This window comes from Serinus canaria, chromosome 21 (assembly GCF_022539315.1).
Source record: "Serinus canaria isolate serCan28SL12 chromosome 21, serCan2020, whole genome shotgun sequence".
NCBI classification, from domain to species: domain Eukaryota; kingdom Metazoa; phylum Chordata; class Aves; order Passeriformes; family Fringillidae; genus Serinus; species Serinus canaria.
In genome coordinates, this window is record NC_066334.1 from 391,307 (window position 1) to 418,507 (window position 27,201).

At 47.5% G+C, this 27,201-nt stretch overlaps 1 protein-coding gene across 1 annotated transcript in view; it reads left to right on the forward strand.

Moving 5' to 3' along the window:
- The window catches only part of ZBTB40 (zinc finger and BTB domain containing 40), a 31,163-nt gene extending 15,211 nt beyond the window's left edge, over nt 1-15,952 (forward strand). The window contains 19 exon segments of the mRNA XM_050982729.1: nt 1,988-2,076; nt 2,078-2,169; nt 4,566-4,728; nt 5,190-5,286; nt 6,075-6,174; nt 6,302-6,417; nt 10,300-10,309; nt 10,394-10,534; nt 10,537-10,677; nt 10,680-10,773; nt 10,775-10,805; nt 12,076-12,238; nt 13,739-13,801; nt 13,804-13,824; nt 14,823-14,864; nt 14,867-14,911; nt 14,914-15,038; nt 15,769-15,893; nt 15,895-15,952. Of these exon segments, the coding sequence (XP_050838686.1) occupies nt 1,988-2,076; nt 2,078-2,169; nt 4,566-4,728; nt 5,190-5,286; nt 6,075-6,174; nt 6,302-6,417; nt 10,300-10,309; nt 10,394-10,534; nt 10,537-10,677; nt 10,680-10,773; nt 10,775-10,805; nt 12,076-12,238; nt 13,739-13,801; nt 13,804-13,824; nt 14,823-14,864; nt 14,867-14,911; nt 14,914-15,038; nt 15,769-15,893; nt 15,895-15,952 (1,716 nt within the window).
- Nucleotides 15,953-27,201: the final 11,249 nt, after the last annotated feature.

Below are 27,201 nucleotides of genomic sequence, written 5' to 3' on the forward strand. Positions count from 1 at the left end.
AAAATCAGAATGGTCCCTCTCAGGTGTTAACTGAATTGCTTCTGCTTGACCTGGGTTCTTTTTTTCATGAGATAAACATGGGGTTTTTTTTCCTACCTTGGTCTTGATCTAGAGCAAAGCATTTGAATTTCATGTAAGGAAGTTGTTAAACTAGGAGAATCAGTGATACTAAAAAGGGCGCATTTCTTTGGGAGATGACCACAGGTTGTGCTGAAGGCAGGACTCACAACTTGTAGCAAGGTCACTAGTGGGATTCTTGGTACTTACTTAATATTAACACTTATGTTATGGACTCAAAAATACCAAGACATGTTTAGCAAATCTTAATGATGAGCACAATGAAAATCTTTTGTCCACACAAAGGAGGATCTGCAAGAGAGAGAAGAATGAACTGTGTTCAGTTTGGAGCCCCTTATGACAAAAAAGTAACTGAAGAGCTGAAGTGTCCAGGGAAGGAGCACAAGGAGTGGCTGAGGGAGCTGGGGCAGCTCAGCCTGGAGAAAAGGAGGCTCAGGAGGGACCTTCTCTCTCTCTAGAACTCCCTGAAAGGAGATCCAAGCCAGCTGGGAGTTGTTTTTTTCTCCTATGTAACAAGTAACAGGATAAGATGAAATAGTCTCAAGTTGTGCCAGGGGAGGTTTACGTTGGATATTAGGAAAATTTTTTCCACTGTGAAGGTTATTAAACACTGGCATAGGCTGCCCAAGGCAGGGATGGTGGAGTCACCATCCCTGGAGAGGTTTAAAAGATGTGGATGTGGTACTTGAGGACATGGGTTAGTGGTGAACATGGTGGTGGTGCTAGTTGATGGGTGATCTTGATGATCCTAGAGGGCTTTTCCAGCCTAAATGATTCTATGACTACTATATAACTGAGTAGTGAGGACTGACTGATGTGGCGGTATGAAGTGAAGGGTGGGCGTTGGGTGAAGTAATCTCATCCAAAATTTCTGTTCCAATCTGATTCAAAAAAGGTGAATTCATACTGGAACTTGACAGATCTGCAGTGGGAAGTCCAGGGGAGTGTAAAAGCTGTTTTATAAGAGGAGCTGCCTTATTTAGACAAGGGGAATGAAGACTGAGAGGGAATATGATCATGCTCTTATAATGAAATCAAAGAGGAAGGGTAGGGTAAACACCTCATAGAGTTTAAAAGGCTTTTAAAGCTAAAAGATAATATTGGCACATGAACAAACAGACATACACTGGCCATGAATAAATTTCAGCTGAAAATTAGAAAAATCAGCAGGGGAATGAGGCTGTGGAAGATCTTACCAACCAGGGGAAAGGGAGCAAAAATGTTTTAGGACAGATATTAATAATTTTATCATTTTATTGATAGGACTCTGTAGTGCTTATTGACATCAGGGAACTGGGCTGGTGCACAGGAGGTCACCTGTATTTGCCAGGTACCTCTCCCTTGTAGGAGCCTTAGAGGTATTTTACTGGCATCCTAGAGCTTTTCCAAACTACTGCGGTTGCATCTCACATAAGAGATGTTTCACGTGGCCTTGTCACAGAAATAAAAATTCAGTTAATAGCTGCTTATTTAAATAATAAGAATATTTTCTTCTGGCCACCAATTTTTTGAGGGCAAGCAGAAAAATTGCGGAGACAAGCGAAACGAGACTGACAGTTTTAAAAAGTATTCACTAAAAATATTACATGAAATGTTGCTTTGAACACTCTCTTTAAGTCTCCTTTTTTTTTTTTTTTTAAAGTAGTTTTTGCTTGTTGGCCACTTCAAGAGCTGGACTTGGTGGAAGAACCCACCAGGTTTGTTTTCAAGGTGACATGTCTGTTACACCTCGGCCATGTTTGGGTGTTCCTGTAACTGCCACCCCATAACCCCTTTCAGTTAAATTGTGTAAGCAGTGGGTAGGGATCTAGTGCAGTATTGTGGTACTGTTGCTGTTTTTTTGATCTCTGTTCAGATCCAAGAGTTTGTAGGAAGTTGTCACAGTTTTGTGGCTGTTTCTTTGTTACAGGTAGCTTTGGATTGCTGTGAAGGCAGCTCTCAGAGGGAAGTCATGGACAATCTGATCAGGAAGGTGGATAAAGAGAAAACCCTGAAAGTGGAAATTTCTGGAGGCTGTGAAAGCATCCTTCCCTTGACTCCAGCTTCTGCCGGATAACTTGGGGGCAAGAGCAAACATCTCTGATGGTAAAGGTATGAGTAAACTAAACTTCCATTGGTGACTTTACTCTATGGCAGTGACTGCCTTTGAAAACAAATACCTAAAACTTCCCCTAAGCTAGAGATGTCTTGACATTAAATACAGTGTCTTACTTGGAATTCCTTGTTATTGAGGAAGATGGGGGGGAAATTTATTTGGGCTCTGCTTCTTTCCTTGATCCAGGTAGCATTTCTGCTTATGTTGGTCACTGACTTGTGGTCTCCTGTGTGGAGCAGTGTGTTGATGGGCATCCTACACTTACTGTCCCCATTACACATCATTCTGTTGGATGGCCAGGCCACTCCTCTTACTCGTTTTGGTGGGATTTTATTGTTTGCTGCCTGCCTGTGATGGTTCAGGGATTCAAGAGCCCCCATCTTTTGCTTGGTGGGACAACCTTCCAAGTTTAGGTGGGTTTAGGCACACCCTGAACAATTCAAATCAAGAGACTCTGAAGTCATATAAAATTTAAAACTAAATTACCATGCAGTGAAATGTAAATGAAGATTTAATAGAAAGCAAAACTGCAGTCATAATGCTGATAATTTCCTCTGTAGCAAACATTCCCAACAGGCATTTGGCTTTGTCATTTGTTAAGCACGATTGCTTTCCAAAACACCAGATTCCCAGCATGGTTAATTATCTTGTGGTAATACCCATTCCAAGGAGGGGCATTACTTAATTACACAGAACTGAATTTCCTTAATTTGCAGCTTGAACAAACAGAAGCACAGATATTTGTTATGATGAAAATGAAGAGAGAGGGGATGATTTGAGTCTGCTGGCAACTGATGAATTAACTGGTGGTACCTTTGGTGTCCTATGCTGTCCAGCTAATAGGGAGCAGGAGGTCCTGCACTGTGGCACATGGCATGTGCTGGTTCTTGAGACCACCTTGGCATGATGGAAGAGCAGTGAGTGCATTCATAACAACTCAATTTTATGTCATAAAGTCAGAAACATCCTGATGGGAGAAGAAGGAAAATATTTCAACTGTGAATTTTCCTTGGCTTTGCTGGGGATCAGATTAATGTCTCAAAGAAGTCTTTTTTCAGGGAGTTGTTCATAGTAGCTCATAGAATCTTCCACTGCATATTCCCCCAGCCTGCTTGCTTCCTTCCTATCCCAGAGAGTTTTCTCTTACACGGCACTGTGTATTTTCTGGGTCTCTGAGACTTTACCTTTTTTTTCCAAGCTGTGCTTCTTGCTTTTCTCCCAGGTAGTGCTGTGGGAATGATGCATTGTTCTTGTTGATATCGAACCAGAATGATTAAAACACACAAGCACAAAAATCATGCATGGATGTCTGGGATGAACTACAGGTTTTTGGTTTGGTTTCTCCCACTGAAGTATAACTGTGCCTGTTCTTCAACTTAGTAACTGCAATGGTGAAAAAATCCTTTTCAGATTAATATATTTGCCAATTTCCAGTTTTATTTATCAAGTGACAAGTACAATCCTAGATTACTTTTGGGACACAGTAGATTTTGCCCAAGTCTCTTCATTATCCGGAATAAACACTGTTCCTCTTCCTGAGTTAGTCTATCATGTCCTGATGCTGGGGTGTCTTTAAAGGGTTGGGGCTCTACTCCGGAGTCATAATTTTTCTGATTCATCAAGGCAAACTCAGCAGATCCAGCTTAGAATTAGATAGGAGAAAGGAATGAGGTTAAAGTTACATTTTTTTTTTTTTGTGTGTAAGAGGGAGAAGAAGGTGTTATAGCTGCTCTGCAGTCACAAGTCTGGTTTGTGTGCCTTTAACATTTTCACCAAGGGCAACTTAGTCCACTGAGTTCTTGATTACCTTGGACCACCTGAGTGTAAAGTGTTGGTGTGTTTGATAGTCAAACAAGGGCATGAGAGGAACATGAACCAGGGTATTTCTGAGCTCCTTCTTGGTGGAGTGGATCAAACACTGACTTACAGACCTCTTACAATGAAACTCTAGCTAAGAGTCAGTAATGGGGTCTTTATGGTTCCAGGGTATCAGAAGAGGCTGGTAACGTCTTGAGGTGTTGGCAGTGTTGCCTTCACAGACAAGGCCATATGTTCATCTGCTGAACACTGAGATTTTCTTCCTCTGGGCTCAGACTGGGACTCATACTCAGGAGACATTTGGGTGCCAAAGATGCATTTCTTTGCACCCAAATTTCTGTTTGCACATGGGGGTAGAAGATATTCTGTATTGTCTCTGCATTGGAGAAGTTCTGATTTGTCATGTTCACCCCCTGCTGGAAGGTGAATCTGGGTGTGCTGAGCATAAGGCCCTGAGTATTAGTGACCTAGGGAGGACTTTGGTGCCTGGGCCTTTCCTGTCTCCCCTACCTTTGAAGCCCTTTGGGAAGATGCTGCAAGCTGAGCTGTTTGTTTTTCCATTCATTGAATTCAGGCACATGGAGCCCAGAGGAGTATAGGGCCAAACTGTTGTGACAACGCCGAGAGAACTTTGTGGAGTTCCTGACAGACACCCATGTGCTGCTGCAGGACATCTCTGCTGCATGGAGCCTGGCATCTGCAGAGAGAGATATGAACAAGCTCCTACACTTATGCAAGCAGATACAGAGTTTTCATCCCTATCTAGGGGGAAATACTGGAATTCTAAGGACGTGATTTACTACCTGCCATTCTTGGTTTGGGGCAGTCCTCCAGCGGGACTTGGTTTAATGATTCCTTAGTATTCTGTAGTGGGAATGAGGCAGGCTAATGTATATGAAGCTGAAGATTAGCAACTAAGAGTAGCTGATTTGGGTTCTGAGGAGAGATGCTTGTTCACAGCAAGCTGAGGGGATGGCTGATGTGTTTAGGTCCTAAGTGGTCACCACTTCAGTTGCACTGTGAGCCAGGTCTGCAGCAGGTAGGACCAAGGACAGGGTGGGTCTGGGTGAGCCCTTGTTCCTTTCAAGTCAGAATATTCTGTAGTTTTGGGGGATTCTGTGTCCAAGTGTGATGCAGGAGGCAGGTAGATGGGGTCCCTGTTAGTGCCTCCCTAAGGGTCTCCAAGGTGATGGAGCAGGTTACGAGTAGGAGGTGGTGGTTTCACCTGCCTTGTGTTGGCAGTGCTGGAGCAGCAGTCCCTGTCTGACTCTGCTGTTTGGCAGCTGCTGATGGCTGTGCATCCCCGAAACTGCTCATGAAGGATATCTAGAAACAACTCATCTCAGAATTTTTTCTTCCTCACAAATGTCCTCCTGCTCTTTCCCTGAGTTTCTTCTGCTGCTGGCAGCAGCTGCTTTCTCACTCCTCATCCTTCCCTGGCCAGTAACCTCTTTTCTTCCAGTGGCTCTCAACACCCATGTCCTTGATGAAACAGTTAGAGCTGGAAAAGCACTTTGGAAAACACAGCTGTTTTGCTTGTGGCTCTGTGCATGCAGGTTTTATAACGAGCAAACCTTTGAGAGCTGGCCACCATTCTATAGTAACAGCTGGAGGTGCATCAGTCTGAGAGCCCAGGGCTCATTGGAGGTCTCTGTGCAGCCACCATCCTGTCCTCCCCATAGCCTTAGCTTTCAGTTTTCCTGCTTTAAAACCTAAACTGTGCTTGTACCTCTAAATTGTTGTCAAACTCTCACACAAGCATGAGGAGTAGTCAGTTTGGTGGTCTCTGCAGCAGAGCCTGACTTTGTGTGCTGGCCCTGTGGCCACAGAGCTGGAGTTCACCTGCATCCAGGTGCCTCCATCTGAACTCCCCCATCCCCTCTGTTCTGACTGGAAAAACCAGTGCCTCTGATCCCCGGTGCATGCAGCCAATTTTCATGTGGCTGCCCTGAGATGAGGCAAATTGTGCCTAGGAATGCCTGTTCTCCGCAGAAGCTGGAATCTCTATAACTAGGGACAGAAGAAATCCTGAATCTTGGGAGAACCATGCCTTGCCTTTTGAAGTTGTCACTGTCTCTTTCAGCAACATATCTTAGAAAACCTGATCTTCTTGCCCAAAGTTGGACAACCAGTGAGAAGGGAGGTCTGCAAGGACCTCATGCTGCATGTCAGTGCTGCAATTAGTACAACCAGAGCTTGAATGTGGTAGTTTGGTGTTTTCTGTGCCATGAAGTCACTGTTAACAGCTGAGCTTCAGGTTCTTCTTGGGTTTGTGTTCTTAATACCTTTGCTTTTTATTTTCACCTTCAGTGGCTATCAGTGAGAACACAGTGGCATGGCAAGCTGATCTTCAAGCCATCCAGCAAAGGGAGGACCTGAAGGGCTTGGCTTTGGGGTAGGCAGGGCTCACAGAAGCAGTGAAACAGGTATGATGGGATGTTCTCATAGCAGGCATGGTTTGAGACTCAAAGGGTGGGCAGGTCCCAATGTGCCCTGAGATCAAGGAGTTGGGATCAAGGAGTTGGGATTAAGTTGGGAAGCCATCCGAAGTTGGAAGTGCCCCTTTGCTGAAGTGGATATTTTATTGGGTATTTTATAAAAATGAGGGCCTATAGGAAGGCTGGAGAGGGACTTTTTGTAGGGGCAAACAGTGACAAGACCAGGCCAAATGGTCTTAAGCTGACAGAAGGCAGATTCAGATTTGATATGTGGAGGAAAGGTTATGACAGAGCACACTCGTCTAGTGCAAAGATGACCATGACAATGCAGTTTGTAGTCCCAGACTATTTTCTGAGTTAATTTTCTTAGAATGCTTTAATTTAGTCTTGCTCTGTATGCACTTTACAGATAAATACCTCCCTGTGAGGGTCTGAAAGCAGCAGGACAATGTTACCTGCTGTACTAGTTTAGCAAAATTGTGGACAATACACATGCAGATAGCAATTTGTTAACTCCAGAACAAATGTAGAACAATAACCACATGTGAGTCCTGCCCTGAGCTGTGGGAGGCTTTCCAGCTGAGCCCAATTGTAACTTTGCATCCATCATTTGAAAGAAAAATGCTTAACTGAATTTGGTGCTTTAATGACAAGAATACCAGAGGGTCAGGGAGATAATTGCAGGTGTGTATTCTCCTGGAAAGGATGCAAATGTGACTTGCTTATTCTGTTTGCTTGCATATATTTTCATCTGTTTCCCAGCATATTGAGATTATTTGGACTGCAAAGTCCTCTGAGATGTGCACAGTGTGGTTTTTAGCCAAATACAGGCCAAATCCTTTCCTTTTTTCTCATGGTGCCAGAGCTGCTTAGCTGACAAGCAGTGTGGAAATGCCATCAGATTGCTGGGGAGTTGGAAGAAAAAGCAGTTTGCTGTTAATGTGTAGGGGTTTTTTAGGGATAGGAGGTTTGATTACTTCATATGCAAATTTGGGTCAAGGCTATAAGTCTTTGTGAATGAACACAAGCCTCATGGCTTTAACACTTGCCATCGTTTCATGTGTGGCAGGGACAGGCAAAGCCTGTCTCCCATGTGCTGGGGGTAGGTCACCCTCTGAACCCTGGGCTTGTTGGCTCACCTATTGTCTTGAGCAGTGAGGAAATGCTGCTGGGGAGGAAGGCAGGGGTGGGTGACTGCGATCAGGGCACAGATAGAAGAAACCAAGGATCTCAATTGTACAGAGCAGCATGATGCAGAGTCCCCAGGCAGGTGCAAAGGAGAGCTGCTTCATTGCAAAAATCAGGCCTTTTTCAGCAGTTAGGACATTATCGGTTACATTCCACTGAAGTATAACAAATATAATTCAACCAACCACCGGGATGTGAGCACATAATGGTTGTGTGCTTGTTTTTCCACCTCCAATTCAGCTGAGTCACTTTCCCGTAGCCCCCTTCTCCTTAGCCAAAGTAGCAGGCCTGAGCCCTGATTCTACAAGGGTAACAAAGCCCTTCTTTTATAAGGTTTTACCTATATTCAACACACGATGACTGCTGAAGTTGTAGGGCTTGGAGGAGGACAGCACATGGTCCACGCACGTTCCTTGCCTCAGTGGTCTCCTGAGAGAGGTCCTACACTGCAAATCCAATATTCATTCCCAATTCAGATCTACATCCTCTCTTATAGCTGTACCAAGAGCTGCCACCAATCCAGCTGGCATTTTTACCTGGTCATGGCTTTGATTTCTAGAGAAAGTGTGATTCTTTCTTACCAGCCATTGATTCTGTCACCTTCTGATGCTGCAGGCACTTGTCCCACTCTCCCTGACTCTCTGTGTCCGTGGGATGGGACAGAGCTGATGCCCTGATGACTCTGGAGCAGATGAGCCAACAATTCATGTGTCTGTGAATGCGCATCCTGAGTGAACTCCTGGACACCTTGGCGTTTGTAGCAGAGGGGCCTGGGGAGTCAGTGTGACTGCTCTGGCAGCTGCTGCCTCTCTGGCAGCAATATCAAAGAGAGCTGACTGCTGCCACTGAGTGGCTTTTCAGGGCTTCAAGCCAAGGTTGAGTTGAAATCAGGCAAGAAGCATCATCAAAAACAAAAGCCTTGGAAAATGTTATTTACTTGGCAAAAACATCTATTCTAGATAAAGTGTCCAGAGGAGGACAGATACCAGCTTCTTTCTGGCATCCTACAGATCTTTGCACTGAATTTATATATCTTAATTTTGAGGCCAGTCTACTCAGCTCTGACATCACGGCTTACCAGGCCCACACATTGCAAGTGACTTTATAGACCTTGTAGCTTTTGGCATGAGATATGAGTGATAACTACAGGCCTCATGTCAGGGAGGTGTGAGCTTCCTATTATAAATCTGAGGAGACCTTATGTTTCTGGGAGTGTATGTGCTGCGTGGAAATCCATTCCGTTTGCACATCCACAGTAAAACAATAGTTTTTGCATCTCTACTGCAAAAAAACCTTGGCACAGAGCATTCTTGTGGAAGAAACCACATCCATCTCCAACCATGCTCAGGACTGCAAGTAATGGATTGGTTTCTTTGGTGTAGGTACAACATGGAATCTCTTGGCTTCTCCTTTGAACCCTGCTGTAGTCAGACCACTGTCATTCTTGGCAGCTGGTGCATGCAAGGGCAGGGTTTGGCTCTTTCAACCAAGTCCATAACCTCCTCCCTAGCCTTCTGCTTTCCAGGGCTCTCTACAGTCATTTAGGAGATCATGTTTGTCAAGATTGGTCTTACTCTCAAATATCAGAAATGTGTCAAAAGCTCTATAAAAAAGGCTTTTCCTTTACATGGCCTTGTTTAAAAAAAAAAGGCATTTACCATCTCACTGGTAAATGTAGATTGAAAAATCATTCTTCACTTAGGTCAGAAAAACTGACAGGGTTGGATGAAGGGATATGGGAAGAAATCTTAGAGGTCATGAGTCAAAGTGACTTTGACAGAACAGGACAGATTGGAAACCAGTTTTCCAGTCTGCTATTCCCCCTTGATATGTTTGCAGATTATGGATCACCACTTCATGTCTTAAGATTTCCAGGTCCGTTGAAATATGTTGTCTGGTCTTTAGTTGGTTGGAAATGGGGCAGTGGTGCTGTGCAAAGGGACAGTGTGCTGAGCTCTTCCCACAGTGAGGAAGGCTAAGATGAAGTTTTTCAAGTACAGGCTGAGTTTTTCTGTACAGTGGCAAAAGAAGAAATCTGTGCCAGTTTCCACAGTGACACAGTTCCGGGTTCTCATTATAGTAAAGAAGAAAAATGTATCTGTTTGTATTTTGATTTCTCCCATACATATATTTCCTGTGGGTCTTTTCAGTAGATTGAGATCCTGGGTGAATTTTCCAGCTTGTGCTTTTTGAGGTGATGGTTTTAGAGGGACTCAGGAAGGCATTTGTGCTTTCTAAGAAATGAACATAATGAGTGGTTTAAAATACTTCAGGGCCCTGAGCAGAGGACTCAAAAGGGTTGTAGCAAGATTATCTGTTCCTTTTCAAAGGGATTGTGTTTGTGAAGTGTTTCTGAGATTTCTTGTAATTAAGGGCTGGATATCCACTCTTAGCAGCAGATTTTGACAGTACCATACCTGAGGCTCAGGTCTGCAAACATGGCTGTAACTTCATGTGTCTGAGCAGGAGGCAAATGCTTGGAAGCAAGAGTTTGAGAAACAAGCTTTTAGGAAAATCTAGCCCTGGTTCTTGGCATCTCATTCAGACCCTTGCATGTGTGGTGGAGAAATTCAAGGATCAGAGTTTATGTTTCTAACCATGCATGGCCAGAACCACTTCTGGGGCTGTGTGACCATTGTGATGGGACAACATGTCTGATGTGTGTCTGCTGTGTCTGAACAGGGAAAACTATGTAGGAGCATTCAGGAGATGGGAGACTGAGGGGCAGGTACTCAGTCCTACTGGTCACCACCAGTAGGACTGAGTAATTGCATAGGTCTCCTGATTGAGGGAAGAGGGCAGAAACCTGGGATCAGGAGGTGGAAGGTGAGCAGGGAATCTCAGTTTGAAGTTCTGGACAAAGATAAGGACAAGGCAGGAGGTGCCAGTGCCAGTGAAGCAAAGGAATCCCAGGACAAACTTCTTTCAAGAAGACTTTTGTCTGCAAAGCCTGTTGCAAAGTCTTTCACTTCTACTGCTGCCTAAAGGTGCACATGAAATGCTGTCAGGTTGCCAGAGGAAAGCAGATCCAGCGTAAAGAGTATGGTGAGGTCAAGTCGACAATGAGCTGGAGAAGCATCAGCTGGAGGTCTATGGGATGGTGGGTATGGCCAAGAAGAAAAAGAAGAAGAAGAGGCTCCCCATGGCATGTGACGTCTGGAAGAGAGTTTGCTCATACCTCAAGTAGGGTTGCTGGGAGCAGGGGTGTTTAAATGGAAGTTTGGACAATATAGTAAAGTAATAGTCTGAAATCTTGTCCTCTTCTTCCCTTCAGCTCTTGGTGAGAGAAACGTGTGAGAAACATGTGCTCCATGTGTGAGAAACACAGCTCAGCTCATTTTTCCTGCCCCACTGAGCACAACCACTTTCTCATTAGTTCTTCCCTAATTGGTTTTCCATATAGCTCATCAAGGAAAAGTAGGGCTACTGGCAAATTTGAAAGTCTCCAAAAATAACCAAGCTGTTTCAGTTCCTGGCTGCTTTAGCAGGATGCGTGTGAGGAACCACATCTCTTTGCCCTTCCTGGGGCAGCTCACATTGTTGTGGCAGACCTCTGTAGAGGGCTAACTACATGACAAAGGTCACGTAGACATGCTCTGGTTAGCTGACCAAGAATTGGAAAAGTACTGGACCCAGCTAATCTGAGTCCCTGCACCTGCAAGGCCACTGTGGCCTTGAGCATAGCTGTAGTACGATAACAAGATTCTGTAGCTGAGAGAGAGACATGAGAAAAAAGAGATGTAAGTCGTAAGGAATGAAGAAGTAAGGGGGGGAACTGATACCTATAGTATAACCAATAGATTGCTTAGCTTACAGAATATGCATGAGCTTATTACTTGTTGTGCATAAATGTCTGATGCTCTAATCAATAAACAAAGCTTGCTGATTCTCATATTGAGCGTCCCGAGACTTCCCTCACTGCGACAGACCTCCTCATTGCTGCAAGGGAGCAAGAATTCACGCCAAAAGGAGACCTGCAGTGAATGAGACAAGGATCAGGGATTCAGCTGTATTCAGCTCATCAGGGACAATGGAGAAACAGAGTGAGATGTTAGTGCTTGTCCAGTGGGAGGACAAGCAGGTCTTGTACCTGCTGAGCATAACTCCCCTGATCTGTTGCTTTCCACATGGCTTCTGGCTGTCATTCTGTCCCTGCAACAGAATTATAGAATGTCAGAGGGGATTGGGTTGGAAAGGACGTTAAAGCTCATCTTGTTCCACTCCCTGCCATGGGCAGGGATACCATCCACTAGCCCAGGTTGCTCCAAGCCCCATCCAGCCCAGTCTTGGACACTTCCAGGGGTGGGGCAGTCACAGGTTCTCTGGGCATCCTGTGCCAGGCTCTCACCACCATCCAAGGGAAGAATTCCTGCCCAATATCCCATCTAAACCTGCTTTCTTTCGGTTTAAAGCCAACAGCTTTGGATGGTAACCATGATTTGATCCTTGTCATTGCAGCAGTTGTCAGGGCTATGTTATCACAACAGGACTCACCATCCTGATGTCTTTGCAGCTCAGAATCACTGCTCCTTCAAGTTCTCTTCCATACGGTGCAGCTGCTGTGACAAAACCTTTACCAGCACTGCTGCTCACCAAAAGCATGTCAAGGCAGAGCACACAGGTAAGAGCCCATTGTAAGTGATATAGTGACTGCTTGGAGAGAGAGAATCACGAATCATTTAGATTGAAGAAGCTCTCCAGGATCTAGTCCAACCATTAACCTGACACGGCCATGTTCACCAGCAAACCTGTCCCCAAGTGCCACATCCACACCATTCCAGAGATGGTGACTCCATCATTGCCCTGGGCAGTTTGTTCCAATGCCAGACCATGCTTTTCATGAAGAAATTTTCCCTGATCACAGAATATGCTGAGTTGGAAGGGACCCCACAAGGATTATTGAGTCCAGTTTCCTAGCTCTGCACAGCACCATCTCCAAGAGTGTCCAAGGGTATTTTCCAAATGCTTCTTGATCACTGTCAGGTTTGGTGCTGGAACCACTTCTTTGGGGAGCCTGTCCCAGTGCCCGACTACTCTCTGGGTGAAAAGCCTATTTCCTGACATCCAACCTAAATCTCCCCTGACACAACTTCAGGCCATTCCCTCAAGTCCTGTCACTGGTCACCACAGAGAAGAGATCAGTATCTGCCCCTCCTCTTCCACTCATGAGGAAGTGGTAGATGTGATGAGGTCTGACCTCAGTCTCCTCCAGGCTGAACAGACAAAGTGCCCTCAGCACTTCCTTACATAGCTTCCGCTCAAGGTCCTCCACCATTGCCATGGCCCTCCTTTGGACACACTCTAATAGTTTAATATCTTTCTTACTTTGTGGTGCCCAAATCTGCTCCAGGACTCGAGGTGAGGCTGCCCCACTGCAGAGCACAGCGGGACAGTCCCCTTCCTTGCCTGGCTGGTGATGCTTTCTCTGATGTCCCCCAGGACACGGGTGGCCTTCCTGGCTGCCAGGGCACTGCTGACTCTGATCCAGCTGGCCATTGACCAGGACGCCAGGTCTCTTCCTGCAGCTGCTCTCCAGCCTCTTGTTACCTAGTCCACCCACACATCCAGGGTTGCCCCATCCCCAGTAAAGAACCTGGCACATTCTCTTGTTGAGCTTCACATGGTTGGTGATGGCCCAGCCCTCTGTTTTGTACAGGTCTGTCTGCAGCGCCTCCCTGCCTTTGAGGGAGGCAACAGCTCTTCCCAGTTTTGGATCTTCTGTGAACTTGCCTCATATTCCTTCCAGTCCTATCTCCAAGTCATTTATGAAAATATGGAAGAGCACAGAGCCTAATTCTCCCCTGGTGCTACTTGTGACCATTTCCTCTTGTCTTATCACTTGTTATGTGGGAGAAGAGACCAATGTAGTAATAACTCCGATAGCACAAGACTGCACATCCTGTTTTCCTGCAAGTCACAGTAAATTCTTGTGAACTGTAGTAGTCTCTTCTGGCTCATCTCAGCATCTTTCAGCTCGCTTGCTCCTGGCTGCTCCTCTGAGGATGCTCCTCATGCCTGTGTTCAGGTGTGGTGGTGATGAAATACTGGAGAGCTGTGGTCCAGAAGGTCTCTTGTAAAAAACCCTGAGAGCATGTTTTTGTGTTCTTGGCTTTGCTTGCAGATGTGAAGTTCCATGAGTGTGAGTCATGCATGGAGCTGTTCCCCATCCCGGCTCTCCTGCAGGTTTAGTGAAGTGCAGGCACTCAGGTCTGTCATCTTTGCTGCTGTTCAGGTTACCTGTTGAACAGTGATGGTTCCTCTTGGTGATGTCTGAAATGTAAACAGGAGGGTGAAGAAGGACATGGTGAGGAAAAAGTGTGAAGAAACAGAAAGTAAGGATAAACTGGAAAAACACTGGGCTTGGTGAGGCTGGGACATGTTAAGCTTTTGGACCTACTGGAATCATGGAAAGTTATGGATTTGATTGTTACAGTAGGGAAGAGAGCTAAGTGTAGGTGAGGACACAACAGCATGAGGAGATGATGGATGGAGCCCCAAGCACTGGGTTTGTCTCCACAGCTAGTGGGAGACTGAAGAAAAAGGGAGTATAGCACTAGAAAGATGAGAGACAAACCTGGGCTTGGGGACATCATGTCAAGGGCCCTTAGAATCATAGAATTGTAGAATGGTTTGGGTTGGAAGGGACTTCAAAAATCATCCAGTTCCATGCTTTGGCAAGTTTGCAAGCTGTAAGGGCAGAGTGAACTGGCAGACCAGGCTACGACAAATGGTGGGTCCCCACGGCAGAGCATGGGATAGCAGGAGAGAGTATAAATCAGGAGACATTGGAGGGGGCAGCCAACAGCAGCCTAGAGAAGGAGGAAGAAGACCTAGAAAAAGCTCTCTGAAAGTGGAGAACCGCTGAGTTGGGCAATGATTTTGGATCAGGAGATGCAAGCTAGGCCAGCAAGAAACAGTGCTGGATGGTGTGAGGGAACAGGAAGAAGGGATTCCTGTGAGTCAGGACAGCTCCAGCTGCAGGTAAACCAGCTGGGCTTCTTAATGCCGGTGCTGCAGGAAGCCAAAAGGAACCCAAGCAGCCATAAACTGTTTGACAGCCAGTGGTGCAGCCAGGAGAAGGGACACTAGCACATGCCAGTTCCTCCTGGGTTTCAGCACTGTGTGCCCTGGCCATTGCAGCTCCCTGTGCTCTCAGGCTGGCCCTGGCTGTCCCAGGCCAGACTTGGACAGTGCTTCTCCCACAGCTTCCCAACCATTGTGCTGCTCATACTGCTTCATGGCCTTCCCCTCCCTGGGGCCCTGCAGAGCCACGTCACCAGCCAGCATTTCACACAGAAGATAGCACCTTCATGGGTGAGCTCTTCCCCTCCCAGGGCAAGCTGGAGGGGCATCTCAGGACTGGGTATCCCAAGGTGACCTTCTCCCAAGCCACCACTGCCCAGATTGTGCAGATAAGAACTGCTTTGTGTCACAGCTACTGCATTGTTCACCCATCCTTCTCTCCTACACTCTTATTCTTACCAAATCCACTCTGTGGGCCCTGTTGCCCCTTCTGCTCTGTGATTTCCCATTCTTGGAGGTGTCTATGATGCAAACCCCCAGCCCACAGTACTCTGGGATTTCTGTGCTGGCATGAAGCATGTTTGCTGGAGGGAAAGATGCTCATTCATGACTTTAAGAAGCTGAGGAGGAGGATTGGCAGTGTGTGTGGAGGTGCCTGGTTACTCAAGAGTTATTAACACCTCAATGATGTCCCATGACACTGCAGCTGTTTTGTTGGAAGCGCAGTGCTAGGTTTGAAACCAGCCTCATCCTCTTCAATATCCATCAGTCAAGAAGAGTTCCTTGGATGAGGGAGTCCAGTGTGCAAGATTCCCTGGGATGGCATTCCTCCAGTGGATAATCACACAATGTTTACTGTCTACAATTGCTTGTGGAGCTAAATTATAGCAATTTGTGGAGAGAAATATTTAAATTACTCTCCTGTCTTCTTTTGCATCATTGGTGTGTGTGGTTTGGTGTTTCCTGTTACTCTTATGCCTGTTGTAATTGTAGAAGCTGTAGTGTGAAGCTAAATGTTATTACCTGAGCTGAGGCTGGGAAAGGTGTGAGCAGCAAAAGGATCCAGGGGAAAGCGGTGCTGTACAGGTCTGACTCTTAGGTCATCTTCCTTCCACACAGGTTACTCAGACATTGCAGCAAGGAGAAGCAGAGCACATAATCTCTTTCGATGATGCCAAACTTGTGACGTTGCCCAAATCCCAAGTGAGACAAACTGGCTCTGAGGTGGTGACTGTGGAGAATTTGTTTGATAACAGTCACTCTGATGTGTGAAGAAATCAAGGGAGGGACAGGGGAGGTTGCCTGTGCCTAGCACTTGGTATCCACTAGGCTTGTTCAGGAGCCCAGTGTGCTGCTCCACCTGGGAGATTTGGGGCTTCTTTGGGAAAGCAATCCCAGGCATGCAGCAAGCACAGCATAACCACGGACAGGGGAGGTTCATAGACATTTACTGCCTGAGAAGTCTCCCTGCAGTCAGCTGCTGGTAGAACACTTATCTCCTCCAACACATGAGAAATAAAAGCAGAAGAGGAAAAGATGGGAATCAGGTGTGATCCTCCACTGCTGTGAACAGAGGGCAGAGGACTAGTACAGGACAAAGCTGGGGCTTATGGATAAGGGAAACAAAAAAAACCCCACTGTCCTGAGAATTTAGCTTGGACATTTTTATGGCTGAATCAGCGATATGCTCACAGGTATCTTCTTCTGCAGTGTGTAAGGGCTGCTTTGTTCCTTCTGCTCTCACCTGTATTATTGTGCAGCTGGAGAACTTCTCCGGAGAAAACAGAGCACAGAACTGAAGAGCTGACCTTTGGGCCTCTCTTCTCCAAGAGAGACTTCCTGGGAGTTGTGCTAAATTACTTCAGCACTGTTTGGATGGCACTTTGTGCCACACAGATTTGATCCCATCCATGTTTTTGCTGTGGGTCTGTTTGGAAGGAGGATTCCAGGCTTGTCTGGGCATATCCATCCTTTCTGTGAGCAATCAGCCCTCTGATCTGCCACCACCCTCTAATTCACTGGGGACATTCTGAAAAAAGGGAAGGAGCTGTGCCTGTGTGCCAGTGTCACTTGTGGCGTGGCACTAGTGAAGGTGTTGCAGTGTGGGATAGCTGGTATGACTGCACATGATCCTTCCCCTGGCACATGAGGCACTGGCTTGTAAAATGCACTCAGTACCTGCTGTAAAGTTTGCTTCTCTGGTGCTGGCATAATGCAACAGCTTCATTGTGCACACCAGTTCCTTTGAGACTAAATTTCATAAAGCTTTTTTATCTGCAGTTTCCTAAAATATAATCTGATAATTAATGGCTTGCTGAATCCATTATGAAGTGCAATTAGAAGCAGGGTTCCTGTGGCTCTGAGGGGACTGGTAGCATTTATCTTCCTTTTCCTCATGCCAAAAGGTTGAGCCCTGCCACTGCGATATTTACGCACAGAGGGTTGATCCTGCTGGATCCCGGAGCCCAGGAACACGCTGTAAGTAGTGCCTGTTGTATCCTGCTGCCCAGAGCCACAGCAGCGTGGGAGGGGGACACATTGGAGCTTTCCAGAAGCATCTTGCACTGGCTGCTCAGTGCCACCAGGCAGAGATGGTGGCACAGGAGCGTGCCAATGTGGCTGTGTCAGTGTGAGAGTTTGTTCCTGTTAAAACTTGGAGGGAAGAAGAGAGAGCAGAGCTCTCAGGAGAGGGGCTAGGGGAGCTCACAGCATGTTGCGTGTGTGGCAGCAAGCTTATAAGTAACCCTGCTGAAGTGCTGCACATCTTGAAGGGCTCCCATGTGTGGTCCCCTCAAGCTTTGCGGGGATGGTGACATGGAGGAAGCAATGAGGTTAAGTTGCCACTAAATCTGTGAACGACCAGGAGATGGTGCTCAAGGCCTTCAGGATTAGTGCTAGTGCCCAGGTGCACCCTTGTGGAAGCTCCTCTGAGTCTTCCCAGGCCTTTCCCAGCTCCTGGGCTACCACCTGTGCAGAAATCTTGCTGCCAGGCTGAAGAAAAACTCCAAGCCCTGGACATCTCACCTCCAAACCCTGAATATCACTGCTTAAAGAGCCTGAAACTGGGCCTTGGCCACCTGTGGAGAGAGTGAAATGCACCTGTTACTGAGGTAAAGAGGTGAAAAACCTGGGATGCCCCTTGGCCAGGAGGAGAGGGGCCAGAGGGTGAACTGCTGGAGCCCATCTCATGCCTGCCTGGGCATTGTGCATAGCATTTTGGATGAGCAATGTGGATAATGACAGAACAAGCAACTATGTCTTGGTGGTTTCAGAACAGATGTGTTGGGAGGAAAGCAGTGAATTTTGTCCCACAGGCTGGTGAAGTTGGTAGCTGTTCCCCGTTTTCTGACTTTGTGGGGGCTGGGAGTTGTGGAAACCCTGCACAAGCTGTGGGAGTGCTCTGGCATGGGAAATGGGTTGTTCAGACAGTGCTTTACAGGTGTCCTGGCCTTTATGTGAGAGCAGAGAGCACTACAGTGAATCTGATCTCATTGTTCCTGGAAAACTGTGGAGGGAGGAAAAAGGTTAAGCAGGGTTTGAGAAGTTGCTTTATTTCTAGTCCTGTCCTAGGGCAGAGGTAGCTCAGACAGGGCAGAACATGAGCATTGGGCCTGTTGGCTGTGCCCTTTGGGCCTTGTTGCTGGAGTGTTATCACAGCTGAAAGAGGACAATGTAGGTGTTACATCAGGAGTGTTTCAGGCTCACCTGTCTGGTTTGGGGCCATCTCTCCTGCCTTCCTGCCCAGCAAGATCTTGTGTGGATGTATCATCAGCAGAGTCCTGCTGAGTCCAGCAGCACACACCCAGCAAGAACTCTGCAGCTTTACAGAGTCCATTGAGCATCTCCCATATTATTACGAGGAGATAATAACTCACATCCCCCCACTCCAGTTCCTTCTTGATGGATGAGATAGATACACACAGCAGAGCAAACTGCAGCATTAGCAACACCTATGTTATACCTGGGAGGGAGATGAATTTCCTAGGACATGTCCTGGTCTGGTGTGTACCACACTGGAGATACTGATTGCTGGTGATTTCTTGTTGTACTATGATTTTGTTTTCCTCTGTAAAAATAAAATATGGAGAAGGAGAGATGTGGCTGTGGAGTTTCATGTGAAGCAATTCTCTGGAAGGAAAAATCCTTCATTTTTGAAAACATTATTTTTTTCAAGTCTTTTCCTGGGCGCTGGGTGACCTGTTGAGTTTTGGGAGAATACTGTGCCCCTCTTGACCTTGGTGCCATCCTCTAAGGAAGTAGAGAATATGTTTTAAAGTCAGGCTGGATCATGAGACCATCCTGCCCTTCACTGTGTCCTATTGCAGCTGCCAGATGCATTTGGGGAAATGGTAGAGTGCCTGTAACAAACTGGGAAGTGACATCCCGTGGAGGATGTTAGATCAGGTAAAGGTGGAGTGGCAGGACAGAAGGGAATGGCTTTAAGCTGAAAGAAGGTAGATTTAGAATGGAAATCAGGAAGGAATTCTTCCCTGTGAGGGTGGGGAGGCCCTGGCACAGGTTACCCTGAGAGGCTGTGGCTGTCCCATCCCTGGAAGTGTCCAAGGCCAGGTTGGATGGGGATTGGAGCAAACTGGGAGAGTGGAAGGTGTCCCTGCCCATGGCAGGGGGTGTGACTGGATGACCTTTAAGGTCCTTTCCAACCCAAACCATCCTATGATTCTATGATTTATACATCTCTGTCCTGGTTTAACCCCAGCCAGCAGCCAAACCCCTTGCAGCCACTCGCTCACTCCCCCATCAGTGGTACTGGAGAGAGAATTTGAAGGGTCAAAGCTGGAGAACTCGTGGGTTGAGATAAAGACAGTTCAATAGGGAAACCAAAGGCCACACACACAAGCAAAGAAAAACAGAATTAATTCCCTGCTTCCCATGGGCAGGCAGGTATTCAACACCTCAAGGGGAGCAGGGCCCCATCCCATGGAACAGCAGCTTGGGAAGACAAGCACCACAACTCCAAGTGTTTCCTCCTTCTTCCCTCCAGCTTTATATACTGAGCATGATGTCATGTGGTCTGAAATACCCCTTTGGTCAGTTTGAGTCACCTGTCCTGGCTGTGCCTCCTCCCAACCTCCCATGCACCCCCAACTTCTTCCTCAGCATGGCCTTAGGAAAAACGAAATAGGTCCTGGCCCTGTGTAAGCCCCACTCAGCAATAAGAAAAGCACCTCTATATTATCAACCCTGTGTTCAGCACAAATTCAGAACACAGCCCCACATCAGCCACTGTGATGACAGTTAACTCCATCCCAGCCAAAACCAGCACAATCTCCTTGCATTTAAGGTGCAGGACTAAGCTTGTGACCATTAGTAAATGTCTGTTTTCTGCACAACTGCCATTTGTGACCTCGTGTCTGGCTTGTTGCTGTGGGATCCTTTGGAAGAAGGCAGAGTGCCCTGGGTACACTACTGGCCCTGAGCAAACCTCACTTGACATTTCCCATGTAAAGTGTAATTTCATAGCCCCCAGGTGTTATTTTAACACAGTCTATGCAAATTTGATGTCTAGGCTTTGTTTTGGGGTTAAAGTTTTATTATTTTGAAATCCTGTCTGTAATTAGGTGCAAAGATCTGCTTGCTCAGAAGTGAGGGATGGCAGTGGTGGGAGCACAGAGGCAGTTTGGATGTTCCTTGAAGCCTCTTGTGAGGGAGAGCAGGAGAAGAATGGATACCAGAGGTCTGAAAACCCTCCTTGTGATTTGGACAAGCCCCAGCAGCTGATGCTGATGTCTTGGCAAATTGTATTATTGATCTGGCAGACTGCCAGCATGTCCCCAGTTAATTTGAGCACTGGAAAAGGGAAGTGATGTCTCCAGTGGCCTCCATCCAGCTCAGCAAACCTGAGTGCCCTTTCACAGCACAGACATGAGCTGCTTCAGCAGCCAGAGGCGCTTTCCCAAATTTTGGTGCTTTGCTGCAGACAGTGAGATCTGAGGCATGTCCCCAGGAGATGGGCTCGGTGACCTTCTGTCCTGGGGAGGAGCAGGCTGCCTGATGGGTGCTCTGCTGCCTCTCCAATTTATATGCTTTAATCCCCAGTACTATCAGCTGCATGGGGCCCCCTTCAGTAAGTCACCACAATTCCTGATTTCCTGTGTTAACACAGTAATTCCTTTTATTGGGAGCAGAAGCTCTCACTTTTCTTTCCCTGCACTGTTTATGATCACTCAAGGTAGGAAATCTACCCAGACTTCTAATTATGTTTAGCAAACTTGATAAAGTGTAGTTCTTAGTCCATGTAATAGAGGACACATGGATGCTCTGTAAGTTGTGGTACAGAGCTCTCATCTACAATGGGAGTGGGGCTGGGATACACCCCGTGGATCGGGCCATAGCACTGGTTTCTGTGACCTGCAGGGAAACAGAAAGCCCTTGCTGAGACAGAGGCTGAAGGAGCAGTAAGGAGCAGTAGGATCTGAATTGCACAGTTGAGCAGCTCTGCACTGCTAAATGTCAGACCGTGGGCCTGGGAAGAAGCAATGCTGGCTGCATGGGAACAGGAGGGAAATGGTCAGACATGTGTCTCGGTTTGGAAAGACAGGAGTCTGCTAAGGAAGGCAGGAACCTCCCCTGAAATGGAGAATGTAAACCCTCCCCACCCCTCCAAATTACTATAAATTTTAAATTAAGGGGCTCTCAGGCAAAAAAATATGGCAGCAGGAAATAACAGCTCTTTAATAGGGAAGAAAATAAAAGGATAAAATAAACAATGCAGTACACTAGAACGACACTGACAGAGTCAGAACTGAACCTGAACTCACCCTGTTGGTCAGGGTGTTGGTAGCAGTCCAGTTGGAATTGTGGCTGCAGTCCTCCTGAAGTGTCAGGTGTGGTTCTGCTGGAGCAGGGATCCTGTAGATAAAGGGTGTAGTCTTCCTCTGAAGATCCAGTAGAAGAAGAGGCAGCTGCTGTTCCTCTGGGAAATCCAGTGGAGAAGCCGTGCTGGTATTCCAGGATCTCCAGATTATATCTGGGTAGCAATGCTTGGCTCATCCCTCTGGGTGGAGCATTTCACAATGGGATGCTATAGTTCTCTTCAGTTATGCAGTGACATTCAGTAGCCTGTTATCAGCAGATGTCCCCTCCCGAGGGAAGATTGATTGTAGAAGAAATAAGGAAAACTGCCCACTTGACAAAAAAAGACAACTGCCATACAGATGGCAATACAATACATCTTGCCTTGCAATCTGAAACAACATGTAACTGCGTCCTGAGGGCTGCTGGTCAGAACAAGAGGCATGCAGAGTCCTGAGTGATGTTTGTGGGCTTTAGGAGCTGCTTTTGGCACATCAGAAGGCATTCTCTGCTTCCCCTGCTCTGAGAGTTGCTGCAATGACATGTCATTGCTTACAGCTGTTCACCCACAGCAGCACGTAACATGTAAATGACAAACTGGAGACTGTGCAGGAAACAACTACCAGCATGAGTCACGAGGTGGGAAATCTGCCAAAGAGTACAAGAGTGAAGGAGCTCACGCTGCTTGGCATGGCTGGGGCATGAACTGGTGGCAGCCTTTGCCCCTGTGCTGGTGCTCACTGCCATCTCTGCTCTCTGGCAAATGCTGAAGAGCATCAACACTAGTCAGGGCTGATCTGTGCAGAGCACAAATGTTTAGATTGGCCTTATTTCCTTTGTCTTGGACACCCTGGAGATGCCCAGCATTGCAGGCAGTCCAGACAGTGACCTTTCCACCTCTAATGGGAGTAGTCAGTCCGTGTCTTGCTCCCAAGAGAGCTCAGGATCAAGTTTGTTGGCCTGTGTTCCTTCATCCCATGGATCTGGGATGCTTAGAGGACTGTAGCATATGGAAAGCTCTTCTCTGTGCCTCTTACATGCTTTCCTGCTGACCCCAGAACCTCCTGCTGATGGGGAGGGTTGGCCAGAATGGGTCTGTTGTGCACATCCTCGCTAGCAGCACAAAGGAGCTGCCAAGAAATGGGTCTGTCTGGATACATTGGATGTACCTTGGGACTGTGCAAAATTGTCTCCACTCATAGGTTTTCCATCCACTGGATGCTTCCTGCTGGAGATGGAGTTTGCCCTTCTCCTCTTGGCTGAAATAAGGTAAGCAGAGCCCTCCCTTGGGTTTCATGCTGCCTGGGGAGATAATCTGTGCCCCTCCAGCTGTGCTGAGCCTGCTGACAGGTGTGATGTCTTTCCCCAGCATGTGAAGCTGTCTTTTTCTGCCCAAGGAGGCCAAGGCCATAAGTCACCTACTTGATGACCTTGGCCTTCTGGCCACCACTTTGGAAGGGAAAAGTTAAAGTCCAGCCCTTGCCAGCCACCCTTGTCCCTCCACTTTGCTGTCCTTCACCTGGACTAGGTCCCCAGCCAGCTCACCCCAGCCTTCCACCCACATTCCTCTGGTCTGTCATCACCCAGACCTTCTTCCCAAAGCTCATGCTGCAGAGGTGGCACCTCTCAACATGTGTCTGCCTATGCTCTGCTCTCTGTAGAGATGTGTAGAAGTACGTCTGGAAAGTCTACAGCTGCAGGTAAATAGTTCCCATTCTGGCCTTCTGCGGGAGTCACAAGGAAGGCTCTGTGCTGGGTTGAAGATGGGTGGGATGATTGGAGTGATTACAAGTGAGGGGGTTGTTCCCTTTATCCAACTTTTCTTTTCATGTTTTACAGCTCAGAGGGTCCAGTGAGACATTGCTTAGAGTGGAGCTGCCCCATCTGTTGATCCTTAATGCCGTGCTAATATCACCTTGGCTTAGTACATTGCACTTCAGACCTGAAGTTGTTTCTTTTGTCTCTGAGCATGTAAAGCTGTTATTATTGAGCTGTCTGGTAGACACGGGGCTTTCTCCAGCAAGATTATAGATGATGGTGAGTTTGGTGGCACTCAGGAGCAAGCCAGATGATCCCCATGGTGAGTGTGAACTCCTGTTTATCACCACTGCGTTCCCCTTGCCACATGGCCAGTCTCTCTGAACAGTGAACTCCCTTCCCACCTCCTTCCAGCCTCTCACATGGACTAACCCAGATAATCCTTTGCTATCTGCCACATCTCAGTAGATTATTAAATACATACAAGTTCTTGTGTCCTTGTGTGCAACCAGGATATGCTCAAGGATTTCAAATCCCCCAGTGTAAGATTCTTATCAAAGTTTCTGCCAACGTCTTAATAAATACACCCCTTTTACTCATCCATTTCTCTGTGGCACTGAGGATTTTTCTGTTTTAAGGGCGAGGCATTGCTGTTCCCCCCGATGAGCTGGTTCACATCATTGGTGGTACAGCAGGCCAAGAGCTGATGGGAATCTGTGGTAGGGGATTGGATTTGGGATTCCAGGAGCTTTGCACAAGTGAGGTTGGGTCTCCCTACAGCTCTAGTGGAGGATGAGGACAGAGTGGACTTGCTTTGGGGGTTAACAGTAACTCATTTCATGGTAATGAAACTAAACCCTCAGCCTTACCATGCGTCAAGACTCAGCCTGTGTCCCTCTGGGATGTGCCCAGGTGTTTGCCAAGTGTTGGCATTTAGGAGGGCCAGCAGAGCAGGTAGCACAGAGAGCACATTCCTGCTGATAATCTCTTTGCTGGGTGCCAGTACCTGTCCCCGCCTCCCTGGCTCTCTGCAAAGGGCTCTACCACTCCTGCATTCCTAATGCAAACATTGCAGGAGGATGATTCAGCACTTGGCAAAGAATTGCAGATGCTCCAGAGATTATTTTGAGCATATTGGAGCAGCTCTGGGAAGTGACGGGGTGTTCAGGTCCCTGCACTTCTCCATGTGTCAGCCACAGCCCACACAGGGATGTGGGACACAGCCCTGGGACAGCCCCACACACTGCTGATGCTGTGCTCCTGTCCCTGAGCCTGCCTGGCTGCTCTCCCCCTTCCAAAACCCTGCAACACTGGCAGGGATCCTGCACTCCCCTTTCCCCTCAGGGAGCAGACAGTTCATCTTGCCAGAGCGATCGAACGCAATTTTCTTTTTTTGTGTCACAAGCTCATTCCTGGGGTTGCGCTCAGGCCAGGTGCTTGCAGGGAGAGGTCTCCTGTTGGAGAGATTCTCCTGTTGGAATCCCTTCCCCTGGGCTGGGGGGTTCCCCTGGCTGTATTTTGAGTGGGGACTAACTGGTGTTGGTTTAAATATGGAAACTACTGTCTGCCATGATGGGAAGCAAAAAGAATCCAAAAGCTGCTGGAATCAATCAATGGCTGCAGGCGAGGGGCATGAATGGAGCCCTAAGCTGATGATAGGTGCCAGCAGGATTTGTAGGATCTTCTCATCCCTTGAGGATACTGGCTGGGCCCTGAGGGTTCAGACATTGGCATCTCCAGTGATTTCTCATCCTCAGAGTACTTCTGCTCGCTTGGCCCTGTGCCCCGCTGAGCCCCAGCAATGATGGTAGTGCCTTGGAGGAAACCACGCTGCTGGAGCTCTGAGGACCCTGAACAAGGCTTTGGCATTTTCACCTGCAGAAGCTGTTTAATTTGGGGCAGTGATGAGGGCTGGCGCAGTCTTCCTCCCTGCTCTGAGGGGAACTATCTCCACCCTCTTGTCTTGTGTCTTTGGGGCAGGTCTCTGCTCATTGAGGGGTTGCTCCATTTTCTTCTGGCCCAGCCCAGCGTGGCCTGTCACTCCCTGACTTCAGTGAGCTCTCCTGCTGAAGTCTTCCTCCATGCTCTTTACTGCATGTGCTGGACAGGCTGGATGAGGTTTCCCCTCACAACCCTGTGGAATCACGGCCCGCATGATTTCCCTGTCTGCTGAGCCTCTTTGCTTCCTGCCTTGACCTGGCATTGCTGATGGCCCTGTTGGCACTGAGAACGGGAGTCAGAGTGGTCACTCTGCCCTGGAGGCAGCAGGGAGGTGATGGGGGGGCAAGAGTTTCCCAGCTGCCTGTCCAAGGGATGGTCTAGGAGGGCATCTTATATGCATGCACAGGTGGATCAGGGCACTGGATGGCTCCAGTGAGAAAGGGGGGAGCAGAAAGTTGCACACAGAAGCCTGCTCTCAGAGGAGGAGCAGGGGCAGACCCAGGCGGCTGTTGCTGGTCTGGATGATGGAGGAAGAGAATTATGACAAACAGTATTAACAGGGTGTGCTTCCTCCACCTCACTTTTTTTTTTTTTTTTTTTTTTTTTTGACAAGCTCAGATAGTGCAGAGCACAGCCACAGAGATTTTGGCTCAGATTTCCCCAAAAAAACCTTTAATCTGTGATGAAGCTTGAGACATCTCCAGCACAAAGAGTTGGGTTTTTTTAAAGTTGTTAACACCTTAAAAGTGGGGTTTAGGAGAGAACCACCTTTGGTGTTGGTTATAATCTCATGGCATGAGTCTCTAATATCCCTTGCTCACACAAATGGATACACCCAGCTACATCCAAAGCATCCTTCAAGATAATCGATGAGGAAATGGGATTTGCCATGTTGGTCCAGCTCATTCACGGTCCCCTCTTCAGAGGTGACTGGACTCATGCACTAAAGGTGAAAATCCTCTGCCACCCACATGAACACTTCTGCAGCAGCCTGAGAGGGAAGGAAATCCCTGTGGACCACTGTATCCCCTCAGATTTTAAGTAAATATTTTGGCTATCACTGTTGGAAGGCCAAACCCTGTTAGACTGCTGCAAAGCCTATGGTGCTGTCCAGGTTGGAATTAATTTAGGGATTGGTTGGCCGGACTTGCTCCAGGCCCCCGTTATCTAGGAGGGCAGTTCCAGGAAGCTCCAACAGTTAAATCATTACCTCAAAAAGAGCGAAACAGAAATGATATCTGATGGGCACTGTTGAGGTTTATGTCACCCATAGAAGGATGCCAGCTGTGTGTCCTGCTGTATCTCTGTGCTGTTACACCCTGAGATGTGACCAGCACCATGAGTGAGCCATCTCTGAGGGCTTAGTGAAGTTGGGAGAAAAAGGTACAGCAATGATTTGAGAAAGGTTGAGGTGAAGTAGGTGATTTTCAGAGCTTCTGTCCAACCTCCATTTACTCTGTGATTCTGTGATTGCAAATTTTTGACAAATCTCTTCAATTTTTCCCCTGAGGATTGAATCCATGGCTTTAGCTGTGTTTCTCTAACAGGGACAGAGAACTATCATAGAAGCTTACAATGTTTTGGATTGGACAGGACCTAAAAGCCCACCCAGTTCCACAGTGGCCGTTCCACCCCCTGCCATTGGGTGCCATTGGGACACCTTCTACTACACCAGGTTGCTCCCATCTAACCTGGCCTTGGACACTTCCAGGGGTAGGGCAGCCACAGCTTCTCTGGGCAGCCTGTGCCAGGACCTCACCATCCCCACAGGAAAAAATTTATTCCTAATATTCAATTGTCGTGGTTTAAGAGGAAATGAAGTTTTTGTGATGGTGTGGGCAAGCCAATCGGTGTTCAGATTTAATATTGGCACCTGGTTTGTCCACTGAGGGCATGGATACGCCTCTGAGAACACAGAGGGTTAAAAGCTGTGATCTCCCAGGGGAACTTCCTCTTTGAGTTCCGCTTGGGACTGAGCAGACCCTCAACCCTCCCTGCCTGGCCGAGCTGGGCGGGGGTGGGGAGGGGAGCCATGCGGCCGGAGGGAGG